The 16,686-nt window shown below is 43.0% G+C and overlaps 1 protein-coding gene across 3 annotated transcripts in view; it reads left to right on the top strand.

Annotated features, from left to right (window-relative positions):
* The window catches only part of trpc3 (transient receptor potential cation channel, subfamily C, member 3), a 74,389-nt gene that overhangs the window by 39,738 nt on the left and 17,965 nt on the right, over positions 1–16,686 (top strand). For all 3 annotated transcript variants that reach the window (XM_077224269.1, XM_077224277.1, XM_077224284.1), the window contains 2 exons: positions 12,479–12,712; positions 14,682–14,946. In XM_077224269.1, coding sequence (XP_077080384.1) covers positions 12,479–12,712; positions 14,682–14,946 — 499 coding nt within the window. The remainder of the gene's footprint in view (positions 1–12,478; positions 12,713–14,681; positions 14,947–16,686) is intronic.

Genomic DNA, 16,686 nt, shown 5'->3' on the forward strand with positions numbered 1-16,686 from the left:
TTTGCGTGCGTATGTATGTGTGTGTGTGTGTGTGTGTGTCATGGCAATGCATATCCCTCTGTTGACTGCTTTAAAATGCAATGTTTGAGAGATGCTTCTAGTTTTACATCTAATATGTGGTGTAGTCAAGTGTTTTATGGGTATTCATAACATTGCTTCTGTGCAATGTGGTGTAGGCTATAGGCTACCTGGTCATATTGCTGTAGGTTATATGTTTAACATGATGATTACGTGCTGCGCGACTAGAGTTGATTATTATAAATATACATACTGTAGGCTAATAATAATTGTGCCCCCCCATACATTTCATATGCCCCCCTTAAGACTGAGGTCTGGCGACGGGTCTGGCTGTCTGTGAATGAATGATACCACAGGACGATACATTCGATTTCATTTCATTTAAGGTAATACATTTTACAACCAAACAGATTATTACGCCACAATAGCACTACTAAAAAGTATGACATTATCCGTTGGACATATATATTAATTTATAGGCTACAAAATAAATAAGCTACCATTGTGTACAGTTTATGAAATGAACACCCGCCATCCCGCGGTAATGTCTGTGTATTGCGCAGGGGCATATAGTCACACGAATAGTTTACGTTGATTGAAACTAATTTGTTTAAAAAGGATGAGGCTATTGCCGGTAAAGGCAGGTTCACATAAAATCATTATGACATATGACATTATTTTTTGATCTAACGAGCATCTGGTTTGGCGATGCAAAAACGGACTGTAGCTACGTCGTGCTTATTGTTTTTTTCTTCTTCCAATTAGCCTACTATGTTTAAAAAAAACCCAGACGAAAACAGTTTCTTGTTCAATTAATAAACAGTTTGTTTAATGACAAATCGCTAAAGATGAAATTGGCCTCCCTTTCTGTCGTTGTAATTGTGCGTTTTATTTATTTATTTTATTTTATAATTTTCTTTGAACGATATTCGACTTTTGCTCCTCTATTGTCGAATGGCATTTTTGGCAGAAATTCACATCCCTACGCGAGGCAAACTATTCTCAAAGACTTACTTTTAGACATTATTTGGGTAGCACACATATTCTGAATGCCTTCGGCAGAATTCAAATGAGCCATTTTAATCTAGATTAATCTAGATTAATTCCAAGATTCCAGTGAGATTAATCTAGATTAAAAAAATTAATCTATGCCCACCTCTAATAAAAGGATATGTCTTAAGACGCGTTTTATGAGTTTAGGTGGGGTTTCTTTAGTAACGTAGTGCGGCTTACTGTTGTTTTTAAAGGGCATCTTGACTGGTTAATCTGGTTAGTACCTTATCGTTTAGCACAGTTCCACTCTCACTTAGAGAAACAAAAAAGCAAGCAAAAAAAGCACTGTTCAGCATAATATTTACTAGCCGTTTACAACGAGGCATGTTCATTCATCATTGTCATATTGTGAAATAGATTTAGTAATGCGAGGCTTTTCGCAGGCAATGCATCATTGAGAGAGCTCAGATTGGATTGAGTTTGGAACATTTTCCCATTTGGTTTGTGGTTCAGAGAGTTCTCCCACAATGAGTGCACATCATTACATTTGATGTTAGAAAATGTTTTGTGCAGGACATGATGAGTAAGTCCTTAACTGAAACACAAGTGATTTTTGCATTTGTTATTTTAAGAGGAAAGCAGTAAGTTTAGAGATTCTTTGGGACTGTTTTCATCTTCCAGGTTTGAAATCAACATGAGGATGTGATTCATTCCTGCACTATTGCTGCAGTGCCTCTTAATTATTCATGATACTATGTGACTTGTTCTCTTGCATGGTGCAAAACCTAAAGTGTTGTTCGGTTTCCACCTTGAAAGTGACAGACCAACAGGCTTTCAGTAAATGACGACACATTTGAAATGTTAGAGTGCAAAAGCCATCCTCACTGTGTTAACCGATCGAACCTGCTTGGATTGTGAAAGTGACCATGCGTGGAGTCCATTAGTGGTGTTATTTTTCACTCTACAAGCCAGAAGAGCGAACACTCAAAAGTGCATGAAGTGGAAGTGACGTTTATCCGAGTGAAACGCTTCTGGAACAAGAAGAAATGTGGGCGGGGCTTGATTTTGTCTGTGTGGAATTGATTGGATGGTTGTGGTTTGCTATTGGTGGATCTCATGTGAGTGACAGGTTGCCCCGCCCACATCATCAGAGAAGAGAATAGATGCTGCGAGAGGAACTTATTCTGATTCAAGATTATTAAAAAAATAATTATGTGCACGGATAAATCGTTTAGAATAAATACTGCAATATTCCATGAAAAATAAGAATTTTACATTTTTATTTAATTTAAAGACTCAGTTCCTTGTTGTCTGTCGTATTGGTGCACACACAAAAGTGAGATCGGTTCATTCCTGCATATCTGTGTTTATGCTGAGTTACTGTATAGAGATGGATGGTGAGAATGAAATGGTCAGAATGTTTGTACACAGGGCATAAAACTAACTTTTGCCACACCTGCCATAAATATTTATACCATCCATGAAACATAGATTAATCCTTTTTAATGTTACTCCGTCAAGAGCAATGAGTGATTTTGTGATTTTGCAATGAGTTTTTTGTTGTTTGATTAACATTAAAAACACAGACTTGAGGCTGTCGTCACTTTAAGAACGAATGCACTGATCCAATTTACTGATACTGTACACACGTTTTATTCCTCAACTCAGACATTACTGACTGTGTTTACAAGGATACTTGCCAAGACAGACATTTTGACAGTTTTGTCTGAATATGTCTATTCAAGCTCAAGAAGACGTAAAAGAGAGTTCAATTCAGTATTCGCGCACTGTCTGAGACGCAGATTTCTGGCCGCACACAAGTAACGAATTGAGTTCACGTTTGTGTCGTCTTGTGCTTGAATATATTTAAACTGGTACTGCTTAAATTTTCGTGATGATGCACCACTAGCCCTTCAACCGTCCAAAGCATCGTTCACGTTTGTTCGTTCTCGCAATTCTGCTTTGTTAGAATTCATAAAAATGTGACTGGCCAACTGGTGATTGACACCATTACATATACTCGCCAACACCGATTTTTACTCGTATACTCGCTTGGCGAGTGTTAACTTTAGGACCTGTTTGTACATTATGAGTTTAAGATGTTCAGTCAAAGTGTCTGTTTAGAATGTTCATTAAAGATGTGTTCAGAATATTCATTTAAAGTGTGTGTTTACAATGTTCATTAAAGATGTGTTCGGAATGTTCATATAAAGTGTGTGTTTAGAATGTTCATATAAAGTGTGTGTTTAGAATGTTCATTTAAAGTGTGTGTTCGGAATGTTAATTTAAAGTGTGAGTTCAGAATGTTAATTTAAAGTGTGTGTTTAGAATGTTCATTTAAAGTGTGAGTTCAGAATGTTCATTTAAAGTGTGTGTTTAGAATGTTAATTTAAAGTGTATGTTTAGAATGTTCATTTAAAGTGTGTGTTTAGAATGTTCATTTAAAGTGTGTGTTTAGAATGTTCATTTAAAGTGTGTGTTTAGAATGTTCATTTAAAGTGTGTGTTTAGAATGTTCATTTAAAGTGTGTGTTCGGAATGTTCATTTAAAGTGTGTGTTTAGAATGTTCATTTAAAGTGTGTGTTTAGAATGTTCATTTAAAGTGTGTGTTTAGAATGTTCATTTAAAGTGTGTGTTTAGAATGTTCATTTAAAGTGTGTGTTCGGAATGTTCATATAAAGTGTGTGTTCGGAATGTTCATTTAAAGTGTGTGTTCGGAATGTTCATTTAAAGTGTGTGTTTAGAATGTTCATTTAAAGTGTGTGTTTAGAATGTTCATTTAAAGTGTGTGTGTGTTTAGAATGTTCATTTAAAGTGTGTGTGTGTTTAGAATGTTCATTTAAAGTGTGTGTTCGGAATGTTCATTTAAAGTGTATGTTTAGAATGTTCATTTAAAGTGTGTGTTTAGAATCTTCATTTAAAGTATGAGTTCAGAATCTTCATTTAAAGTGTGTGTTTAGAATCTTCATTTAAAGTGTGTGTTTAGAATCTTCATTTAAAGTGTGTGTTTAGAATGTTCATTTAAAGTGTGTGTTTAGAATGTTCATTAAAGATGTGTTCGGAATGTTCATTTAAAGTGTGTGTTTAGAATGTTCATTTAAAGTGTGTGTTCGGAATGTTCATTTAAACTGTGTTTATAATGTTCATTTAAAGTGTGTGTTTAGAATGTTCATTTAAAGTGTGTTTATAATGTTCATTTTAAGTGTGTGTTTCGGGAATGTTCATTTAAAGTGTGTGTTTAGAATGTTCATTTAAAGTGTGTTTATAATGTTCATTTTAAGTGTGTTTTCGGAATGTTCATTTAAACTGTGTTTAGAATGTTCATTTAAAGTGTGTGTTCGGAATGTTCATTTAAAGTGTGTGTTTAGAATGTTCATTTAAAGTGTGTTTATAATGTTCATTTTAAGTGTGTTTTCGGAATGTTCATTTAAACTGTGTTCCCTTTCGTCCTGGGAACTCCGACGTGTCGTCGGGGGAGTTCCCTGACGAATTGGTATCACGCTAGGGAGACCAATTGCCTTCGAGTGAATTAAAACGAGCCAATGAAAATTGGCATGCAAGATTTGCATTCCGCGACCCGCCTACCAGCGCGGGTATAAAAGGCGGAAGTAAACATTGCGCAATGCTTTTAGCTTCGGAGCCGACCGATTGTGTCCTCTCTGAGTGAGTGAGCTTTAAGTATTTTTCTTACTGCTACGAGTCTGCTGTTTCGGGAGGGGATCTCTCTGTGTTGGTGAGATGGCGTTTCAGCGACCGCGCGGTTCCTGTCTGCCGGCTGCGTCTATATGCTGTTAATTCAAAAGCTGTTTTCACAGCTGGTAAACGGTTGAGTGCGCACAGCGGGCTTGCAGTTTCCCCGCTGTGTTGCCGCGTTGGGTCCCTGTGTGCTTCAGCACGATAGAGAGAGTACTTTCTTCCTGAAAGAGCAACACGAGTGAAGATCGCGTCCTTTTCAGGATGACGTTTCACTCGTGTGTTTCTGGATGCGATCGTTCCCTGTCCTTATTTGACGGCCACGTTCATTGTTTCACATGCCTAATCCGTGTGTGAGACTACGTTCGTGGGTGGTTCATGTTCTCTCAGGGGTGCATGACCACGTCGGCACGTTGTTCGTCTCCCCTTTCTCGTAAAGGCTTGAGCCGCTCAGCGTGCCGTGTGCCGTCGAGCGCCGGCTGACAGCGCGGGTTGTCACGGCAACCCAGCACGCGTCATTCGGCGCTCAAGATGCGTGGTCAAGATCAAGACTCGCGTGCCTCTATGAGGTGAGTCCCTTTGCTTATTTCCCGATCTAGTTTCTCTTCTGGTGCACCAGAGGAGGGCTACTTTGGCGAATAACATTGGTGATCTGAGGGTTTCAGTGAGCACGAACCACTCACTCCTCTAGCGCATCGCAAACATGCTGAGACTGTGTTCGTGGGTGGTTTATGCTTTCTTATGAGAGCATGACCACGTCGGCACGTTGTTCGCCTTGCCTGAAGGCTTGAGCGCCCAGCGTGCCGTGTGTCATCGAAGCGATGGCCACGTTCACTATCTTGCATGCCTGGTTGACGGCCGCGATCACTGTTTCACATGCCTAATCAGTGTGTTGAGACTGCGTTCGTGGGTGGTTCATGTTCTCTCAGGAGTGCATGACCACGTCGGCGTGCTGCTCGTCTCCCCTTTCTCGTAAAGGCTTGAGCCGCTCAGCGTGCCGTGTGCCGTCGAGGCTTTCGGATGGGATTCTGGTCCTTCTCATGAGGGACCAAGCATTTCATTCGGGGCCCCAGGGAGGACAGATGTCGATCGCTACATCGGAGAGAGGGCTGTTATACTCTGAAAATGATGCTGAGTTCCTACTATAATGTCGTGTTCTCATGCTGAAGATTCAGACTTAACAGCCACACTTTCCTGGGCTGTTCTAAAGCGCCTGGATGTGTGTGAAGAATTTTGGCAGTATGGAAGCGTTTTGGTGCCAATATGGCAAGCCAAACATGCCTAAATCTGCAGAAGTTTTTCCTCTCTCACTACCACTGCACGTGCGTAGTTCTAACTCGGGGTTGAGCTGTGCTTAGTGACTGACCGTGATTAGTCACAGCGCTGGCCCTCGGTTAGACGATGTCCACACTGGTGGTCCAGAAGCACCTCAAAACCAGCCCGCTCGGAGTTTGTTTTTCCCAAGGGAAGGGAAGTAACCCTGAGAGGAGCGACCCAGAGTATGTGACGATCTGCTCTTTGGGAGTGCGTGTCATCACCACTCCTTCCCCCGGGGGAGGGCCGGGTGGAGAATTTAGTTTCTGTTCCGCCGCTGGTTATCCAGTAATCAGCGGTACCCAAAGTTTGAGCAGTCCACTTCCTCTGAGTCGTTCACGGGCCCCAGCGCTCAGATGGCAGTGAGGGCTACGGCCTTGTCACTCTCGTCTCTCGCTGGGTGAGGGGAAACCAGGACTCGATGCCCCCGGGCCTCGTCCCTCGTTTCCCCTCACGGTCGAGACTGGCAGTATAATAAGACCAGTTTCCTCCGTCCGAGAGGGTCAGAATGGCAGTGCGTGCCGCCCCCGAGCTGCACCACTCCCGTTCCCCTCTCCCCAGCTTGCAGATAGCAGTGACGCAGCCTCAGCTGCGTCGCTCCGGTCTGCAGCTGGGCCCGGAGACGCAGAGACCAGCATACGAGGAGTCAGGGCCTCGTTCCTCGTCTCTCCCCCTCCCCTCGCCACCGGGCAGTCCGCAGCAGAACGCCCACGAGCCTTCTCTGCCGTCTGCCCCTCGGTGGAAGCAGGTTGGTGTCAGGCGCACCCAGACCCCCGCTCTCGGTCGCTACAACGCCACCAGAGCCGGGTCCCTGTCTTCCACCTCGCTGCCCCTCCGCGGGTACGCCGGTGGTTCGGGTGGGTTCATTGGGACGGTATCTGGAAGCCTGGCTAGAAGCGCTTCCGGGTCCGTCCCGATGGCTCATCCGCACCATCCGGTTCGGCTATGCAATTCAGTTTGCACGCCGGCCTCCCAAGTTCAGGGGCGTCCACTTTACCCGTGTGCGGTCGGTGGACGCCCCTGTCTTGCGGAAAGAGATCGATGTCCTGCTGGCGAAGGACGCGATCGAGCCGGTCCCTCCTGCCGAGATGAGGTCCGGGTTTTACAGCCCCTACTTCATTGTACCCAAGAAAGGCGGTGGGTTACGGCCAATCCTGGACCTGCGGGTCTTGAATCGGGCCCTGCACAAACTCCCGTTCAAGATGCTCACGCAGAAGCGCATTTTCGAATGCATCCGTCCCCAGGATTGGTTTGCAGCGATCGACCTGAAGGACGCGTACTTTCACGTCTCGATTCTCCTTCGACACAGACCGTTTCTTCGGTTTGCTTTCGAGGGTCGGGCGTATCAGTACAAAGTCCTACCCTTCGGGCTGGCCCTGTCACCCCGCGTCTTCACGAAAGTCGCGGAGGCGGCCTTTGTTCCCATGAGAGAACAAGGCGTTCGCATCCTCAACTACCTCGACGACTGGCTCATTTTAGCTCACTCGCGAGATGTGTTGTGCGATCACAGGGACATGGTGCTCCGGCACCTCAGCCGGTTGGGGCTTCAGGTCAACTGGGACAAGAGCAAACTCTGCCCCGTGCAGAGGATCTCTTATCTCGGTATGGAGCTGGACTCGGTCGCCCGGACTGCGCGCCTCACGGAGGAACGCGTCCAGTCAGTGCTCACCTGCCTCAGGTCTTTTCGAGGCAGGACAGCGGTTCCACTGAAACAATTTCAGAGGCTCCTGGGGCATATGGCAGCCGCAGCCGCAGTAACGCCGCTCGGCCTGTTACATATGAGACCGCTTCAGCGCTGGCTTCACGATCGAGTCCCGAGGTGGGCGTGGCACAGCGGCACGTTCCGGGTCCAAGGGACCCCGCACTGTCGCCAAACCTTCTCCCCGTGGTCGGATCCTGCGTTTCTACGGGCCGGAGTGCCCTTAGTCCAGGTTTCCAGGCATGCTGTGGTTTTCACAGATGCCTCTGCCACCGGATGGGGGGCCACGTACAACGGGCATGCAGTTTCAGGTCTGTGGACGGGGCCTCAACTGCATTGGCATATCAACTGCCTAGAGTTGCAAGCAGTACGCTTAGCCTTGCGTCGCCTCAAAGGGGTTCTCAGACACAAGCACGTACTGGTCCGTACGGACAGCACTGCGACCGTTGCGTACATCAACCATCAAGGTGGTCTACGCTCCTGTCGTATGTCGCGACTCGCCTCCCACCTCCTCCTATGGAGTCAGAAGCATCTGAGGTCGCTTCGTGCCATTCACATTCCAGGGGAGCTCAACCGTGTGGCAGACGAGCTCTCACGGCTGCCTCCCCTGCCAGGAGAATGGCGACTCCATCCCCAGTCGGTCCAGCTGATTTGGAGTGTCTTCGGAGTCGCACAGGTAGACCTGTTTGCCTCTCCGGACACGACCCATTGCCAGTGGTTTTATTCCCTGTCCGAGGGGACCCTCGGCACGGACGCCCTGGCTCACAGCTGGCCCCGGGACCTGCGCAAGTATGCGTTTCCCCCAGTGAGCCTTCTTGCACAGACTCTGTGCAAGGTCAGGGAGGACGAGCAGCAGGTCCTTCTTGTGGCGCCGTATTGGCCCACCAGGACTTGGTTCACCGAATTCATGCTCCTCGCGACAGCCCCTCCTTGGCCGATTCCTCTGAGGAAGGACCTTCTTTCTCAGAGACGGGGCACTCTATGGCACCCGCGTCCAGACCTCTGGAAACTCCATGTCTGGTCCCTGGACGGGACGCGGAGGTTCTAGGTGGTCTGCCACAGGCAGTGGTAGACACCATCACTTCCGCTAGAGCCCCCTCTACGAGGCGCCTCCATGCGTTGAAGTGGAACCTGTTCGTCGATTGGTGTTTCTCCCGTCAGGAGGACCCCCGAACTTGCCCGATCGGAGTCGTGCTTTCCTTCCTGCAAGATGGGTTGGAGCGAAGGCTGTCTCCCTCCACCCTCAAAGTGTATGTCGCCGCAATAGCCGCGCATCACGATGCACTGGAAGGTAAGTCCTTGGGGAAGCACGACCTGGTCATCAGATTCCTTAAGGGTGCCAGGAGGTTAAATCCACCTCGTGTTTTGCACTCGGTACCCTCTTGGGACCTTGCTCTGGTACTTAGAGCTCTTCAAAGTCCTCCCTTTGAGCCTTTGCTGACGGTAGAGCTTAATATCCTGTCCATTAAGACAGCGCTCCTGTTGGCATTGGCCTCTTTCAAGAGGGTCGGGGATCTGCAGGCTTTTTCGGTCGACGAATCGTGCCTAGAGTTCGGGCCAGGCCTTTCTCACGTTGTGTTGAGACCCCGGCTCGGATATGTGCCCAAGGTTCCTACCACTCCCTTCGTGGACCAGGTAGTGAACCTGCAAGCGCTGCCCCAGGAGGAGGCAGACCCAGCCCTAGCTTTTCTCTGTCCTGTCCGCGCCCTGCGGGTTTATATTGACAGAACGCAAAGCTTCAGAACCTCAGATCAGCTCTTTGTCTGTTACGGAGGCCGGCAGAAGGGGAAGGCCGTCTCCAAGCAGAGGTTAGCCCACTGGTTAGTGGATGCTATCACCCGAGCATATGAGTCTCTGGGTGAGCCTTGTCCTCCCAGGTTGCGCGCTCACTCCTCTAGAGGTGCTGCCGCTTCCTGGGCTTTGGCTCAAGGCGCCTCGCTGACAGACATCTGTAGAGCTGCGGGCTGGGCGACACCGAACACGTTCGCTAGGTTCTATAGCCTTCGTGTGGAACCTGTTTCCTCCCGAGTTCTGGCTACGGCCAGTGGGTCGAGGGAATAAGTTGTGTCGGCTTGCTACGCCACTCCGCCTCGAACAGCGGATACGTGCTTTCTTGCTCCGTATGGCGCCCTACGTTGGTGAGCCTCGTGAGTTCCTCCTTCACCCCTCCGGTGCTGGGCGTGGCGGACCGCCCGGCGCCAGGTCTGCTACCTCTAGTGAGGAGTTGTTAGTAGACTGGGTGCTCCAGTGATCTCTACTGTGAACCATCATGCCACGTGCAGTTTAGCCGTGTCTTCCCCTTGACGGACTCGTTCGTCATCCCTGTTGAGTGCGCTCCCATTTCCCTTGGATTGGGACCACCTCAGGGACTGCCATATGTTTCACTACCCCATTGGGCTAGTACATATGTGTATTCCTGGTCAGTCAGGCTGGGCCTTCCGCAGCTTTCCCCCTCTCTTGGGGAACGCTTTCCCAGTGTTATCCAATGTCCACTGTGCGGGTCTTGCGGAACAGCAGTGTGGTTCCCGTGCTAGCTCCCGCAACTTATTTCAAGAAACTGCTGCAGGGTAGCTTAGCCGGGCGCTGGAAGGGGCCAGCACCATGGCACTTTATTAGGGATCCCAATTCGTCAGGGAACTCCCCCGACGACACGTCGGAGTTCCCAGGACGAAAGGGAACGTCTCGGTTACGTATGTAACCCTCGTTCCCTGAGTACAGGGAACGGAGACGTGTCGTCCCTTTGCCATGTCGCTGTACCTTCGCGGAGGACTGGACACTGTTCGGCTCCTCAGCGAAAAGCATTGCGCAATGTTTACTTCCGCCTTTTATACCCGCGCTGGTAGGCGGGTCGCGGAATGCAAATCTTGCATGCCAATTTTCATTGGCTCGTTTTAATTCACTCGAAGGCAATTGGTCTCCCTAGCGTGATCCCAATTCGTCAGGGAACTCCCCCGACGACACGTCTCCGTTCCCTGTACTCAGGGAACGAGGGTTACATACGTAACCGAGACGTTTAGAATGTTCATTTAAAGTGTGTGTTCGGAATGTTCATTTAAAGTGTGTGTTCATTTAAAGTGTGTGTTTAGAATGTTCATTTAAAATTTGTGTTTAGAATGTTCATTTAATGTGTGTGTTTAGAATGTTCATTTAAAGTGTGTGTTCGGAATGTTCATTTAAAGTGTGTGTTTAGAATGTTCATTTAAAGTGTGTGTTTAGAATGTTCATTTAAAGTGTGTGTTCGGAATGTTCATATAAAGTGTGTGTTTAGAATGTTCATTTAAAGTGTGTGTTTAGAATGTTCATTTAAAGTGTGTGTTTAGAATGTTCATTTAAAGTGTGTGTTTAGAATGTTCATTTAAAGTGTGTGTTCGGAATGTTCATATAAAGTGTGTGTTTAGAATGTTCATTTAAAGTGTGTGTTCGGAATGTTCATTTAAAGTGTGTGTTTAGAATGTTCATTTAAAGTGTGTGTTTAGAATGTTCATTTAAAGTGTGTGTTCGGAATGTTCATATAAAGTGTGTGTTTAGAATGTTCATTTAAAGTGTGTGTTTAGAATGTTCATTTAAAGTGTGTGTTTAGAATGTTCATTTAAAGTGTGTGTTTAGAATGTTCATTTAAAGTGTGTGTTCGGAATGTTCATTTAAAGTGTGTGTTCGGAATGTTCATTTAAAGTGTGTGTTCAGAATGTTCATTTAAAGTGTGTGTTTAGAATGTTCATTTAAAGTGTGTGTTTAGAATGTTCATTTAAAGTGTGTGTTCGGAATGTTCATATAAAGTGTGTGTTTACAATGTTCATTTAAAGTGTGTGTTTAGAATGTTCATTTAAAGTGTGTGTTCGGAATGTTCATTTAAAGTGTGTATTCAGAATGTTCATTTAAAGTGTGTGTTTAGAATGTTCATTTAAAGTGTGTGTTCGGAATGTTCATTTAAAGTGTGTGTTTAGAATGTTCATTTAAAGTGTGTGTTCGGAATGTTCATTTAAAGTGTGTGTTTAGAATGTTCATTTAAAGTGTGTGTTCGGAATGTTCATTTAAAGTGTGTGTTTAGAATGTTCATTTAAAGTGTGAGTTCGGAATGTTCATTCAGAATGTGATTCTAGTGCTCATGCAAGTGTAACATTGGTAAAGTGTGTGTGAGAAGGTTGATTATATGGTTGAGGGCTCAGCTTGACCCTTGAACACACACTCCTGACCTTCTCGCTTCAACACCAGCTCCTGTTCTCACTGATTCCTCTGGCTTCTCTCATGGGAGTTTGGTGAAGTAATGGATTTATACTTTTGGAGATTAAATCACCATTCTATCCCAGCATAATTTCCGTGTCTGATTAAATTCTGGAATGTATTACTTGGATTTCCTTCGGCATTCTTTTAACTTAGATTTCAAATTAAAGCACAATGCAATTGTAGTTCATCGTTTTAACAGAATTTGCTGAGGCTCAATTTTACGGTCAGACTGTATTCTCCTCCAGCTTTTTGATTGTCTGATTAATTTTCTCTCTGTCTCTTTATCTCTCTCTCTCTCTCATCTCTTATGTCCTCATTTTTCAATATGAAAACACATGAGCTCAGTCCACAATCAGTTGTGCAGCTTTTTCTGCACAATGATTGTCTTGTCTGATCAAGTGGAAACATTTTACAATCCCATGGCGTTCACCACAAGAAACAGTTTAGTTTAAGTTCTATTTTCAACCACACCATAACAGCTGATAATGAAAATGAAAAAAATGTTGTGTATTCATGGTTGCGCTCTGTTTTCTGCAGGAATGATGTGGTCGGAGTGTAAAGAGCTGTGGACGGAGGGGCCGAGGGAATATATTATGCAGCTCTGGAACGTTCTGGATTTCGGCATGCTCTCCATCTTCATCGCCGCGTTCACCGCACGGTTTTTCGCCTTCATGCAGGCCATGAAAGCCCAGGAGTATGTGGACGAGAATATCCACGCCGCAGACCTCTCGCTGGTCACACTGCCACCAGACATCAGATACTTCACATACGGTGAGGAGAGGCTGAGCTCTGCTGTCACTCTAAGATGAATGTCTTAAAGGTGCAGTGTGTCATTTTTAGTAGCATCTATTGGTGAAGATGTGAACTGCAACCAACAGAAGTTACGGTGGCCGACAGGAGATGATGTCGTCGTCTGAGACAGCAGAGAGTAGCCAGTTAATCAGTGTGGTTTCTTTACAAAGATAATTAAGAAATTTGGTTTACTTAATTATTTAGTTAAATGATATGTTATTGTGAATATTATTGTTACTTCTTCATCGTTGTGTCATTGTTTTATTCGCTGACTTTAGCTTGCTTCTTTGCATGAAGAACAACATATTGACGAAACGCGTTTGTCCCTTTTATACGGAACATTTATGAGGAATGTGGTGTAGTCTCTACCAGCCGTTTGTTGTAGTCCTTAAAAAAGATTTCTTTAAAAGCAAATATCGGTAACACTTTACAATACGGGTGCACTAATAAGCATTAATTCATGCTTAACTAATGCACAGATAATACTGCATTAATGTGTAGCTAATGATTGTCTAAGCTATTCATTAATGATTACCACATTAGGAACTAATTAAGAGTCTGTATGGTTAATGTTTTAGTTCATACATGAATTGTTATTAATTAAATATGTAATTGTGAATAAATTCCCTAATAACTCATTTTTTTTAACTAATAGTGTTAATTAATATGTTAATTACCAGAATGAGTAAAAGCCTTGTATTTCAACTTCCAGATAATACAGGTACACATTAATACATTATTAATTACTTCATTGTTAGTGCAAATTCCTGTGTAAATTACTACAATTACTAAATGACTAGTTAATAATAATGTGCCTCAACAAGTAAAGTCATAACATAATGATACCTTTGCAAATCATTAGCTAATGATTAATTAAAGCAGACAACTGGTAGTTGAAGTGCATAGCTTTGACTAATTGTGGTAATTAGCACATTAATTTACACTATTAGTTAATAAAATATGTTAAGGAATTAATGCACAATGACACATTGAATTAATATCAATTCATGTATTACTTAATCTATTAATCATATAGACTCTTTATTAGTTGCCGATGCAGTAATAATTAATTAATGGTTTAGTTCTTCATGAATCATACATTAACTCATGATTATCTGTGCATTAGTTAAACATGAAATAATGCATATTAGTGCACCCGTATTGTAAAGTGTTACCCAAATATCTCCCTTTCCTTTGAACTTTGAGCGTTGTAACTTTGTAGATGTTTTTTTTATGCTCAAACAGCAACATTACACACTAACTAAACTTAGAAAAGTGAAATCTTAATCAAGGACCCCCTTAAATGGTGGCACAATGATAGACCGATATATCAGCCAGCCGGATTACTTATCTAACATTTAAAGGGATAGTTCACCCAAAAGTGAAAATTACTCTCCCTCATGTTGTTCCAACCCTGTAAGACCTTCGTTCATCTTCGGAACACAAATTAAGATATTTTTGAAGAGATCTGAGCCCTGCGCTTCTGTGTTGTACGTCACACGGATCACACACATGACCAGCGTCGGCCAATAGTGAGCCTACGTGTGACGTACAACACAGAAGCGCTGCGCTGTTACACTAGTGACCTCACTCGAGGCCCACAGAGAAGGAAATGATTAGTTGAAATAAAGTCGTTATTTTGGGGGTTTTTTGCGCACAAAAAGTATTCTCGTCGCTTGATAAACTTAAGATTGAGCCACTGTAGTCACTTGGACTATTTTAACGATGTCTTTAATAACTTTTCGGGGAACAAGTGTCAATCCCTTAGAAGCCTATGGAGGAGTGATCCAGCTCTCAGATTTAATCACAAATATCTTAATTTGTGTTGCGAAGATGAACGAAGGTCTTACGGGGTTGAACAACATGAGGGAGAGTAATTACTGACAGAATTTACATTTTTGGGTGAACTATCCCTTTAAACGAAGCCCTGTTCCTGTAACTGTTTCAGCGAGAGATAAGTGGCTCCCGTCGGACCCTCAGCTGATCTCCGAGGGCCTGTACGCCATCGCTGTGGTCCTGAGCTTCTCCCGCATCGCTTATATTCTCCCGGCCAACGAGAGCTTCGGGCCGCTCCAGATCTCCCTGGGCCGAACCGTCAAGGACATCTTCAAGTTCATGGTGCTCTTCATCATGGTCTTCCTCGCATTCATGATCGGCATGTTCATCCTCTACTCCTACTATCTGGGGGCAAAGGTCAATCCCGCCTTCACCACGTGAGTGACATGCACAATTATTGATTATTGAAGTACTATTTCATTTTTTTATATTTTTTTTTATTATGCAATACAATACTTACAAGTGACTGATACAACAAAAAACATCAAGGCCGCATACATAAACATCAACATGTAAAAATGAACATACATAAACGTGTGTGTGTGTGTGTGCATGTATAACTGGGTGTGTGAGTGGAAATAACTTGACAGAGGAACATCTTACAGTTACAACAGACGTAATAAAAATTAACTAAATAATAGAAGAGAAGAAAAAAATTGGTATAAACTGGAGGATGAGGAAGATATGACAATATAGTCTTATAAAAATATAATAAAAGTAAGAATAATAATAGTAGTAGCAATAATAACTAATCTTTTCATCAGGAATGAGGGGGAGGTTGGGGGACAAAGAAGAAGACAAATAATAACAACAAAAAATAAGGCTATTACTAATATGGTATTTTTAAAACAAAGTACTATTTCAGTCTTTCTACTTCAATATTTCATGTTTACCTGCCGTTTGTGAAATTGACTTGCAATTTTTTGAGTGAAATTTTTTTCAAAGTAAATCCAAGACCATATGCATAACTTTATATTTTCAAAACGCACTAGTTGAGATAACAAGGTATAAATAGTTTAATAGGTGATGTCCACCAGACCAGGTTCTTGTACTAGTCGACCATACTGACACAATTAACACATATTTCTAAGTACTTTAAAGCAATGAGTTCTACCAAATAAAATTCATTTTAATATCTTAAAATCATTTTTCTTTGTTTTAAATGTTTGTATTTATTTTATAATATTTTTAAAAACATGTTTTATTTTTTAAGTTGAATTTTCTTTATTTATTCTATTTTTTAAATCTTAAAAAAAGGATTTGTCTTTTTATTTAAAAATGTAAGAAATTAAAATAAAAACTGTTCTTAATCAGATTTTGTATTTATTTTGTAATAATTTTTAAAAATATTTTATAACAGATTATTTTTAATTATTCTAATTTTTAAAGAATTTTTATTTGATTTTTCATTTTTAAATGAATATTAAAAATATAAATTAAAATATTTTATTGGATCTTTTTAGATTAAGATTATTTGTATTTATTTTGTTATGTTTTTTTAACCATTTTACTGTTGAATTTGTATTTTTTAACTACATTTTTTATTTAATTACATTATTAAGATTCCTTTTTTCACAGTGAATTTTCCTTTTTTTCCGAGTATGTTACTCATGCTACCACAGTAAATGTGGCTGTACATTAGTGTAAGCCTGTCGTCTGCTCAAACGTGTGTTCAGTCAGGCGCAGATACAGTGAAAGTGTTCATCCTGTGGAATTAACTCTTGGTTTTCCCGCATCAAAAGAGCTGGAGCTCATTTCACAGCAGAGTGACTCCCACAGGACGAGTTTTGTTTCACAGCGAGCGAGAAGTGAGGAAACAAGTCTGACAACTCAGCTATTGTATGTACTCAAACTGTAGAGCACATTATTCTGAGTGGAGGATGTTCGTTTCCACAACTGATCTCCGGGTACGGAAAATACATTTATATTGCTGTCATTCTCCTCCAGACATGTTCTATCCCAGCGGACTTTACTTAAAAGTGCTGAAGTGTTGAAATGTTACGCCGTTGTCCAGTTTACTGTAATTGGGTGTTTTTTTCCCAAGGCAGAATAAGTGAACCACAAGTTTTTTTTATTCACACGAACCACTAAATTCATATTTAAAGTCAACATGAAAC

Source organism: Siphateles boraxobius, unplaced genomic scaffold (genome assembly GCF_051911475.1).
Source record: "Siphateles boraxobius isolate OS27281-9 unplaced genomic scaffold, OSU_SipBor_1 123, whole genome shotgun sequence".
NCBI lineage: Eukaryota > Metazoa > Chordata > Actinopteri > Cypriniformes > Leuciscidae > Siphateles > Siphateles boraxobius.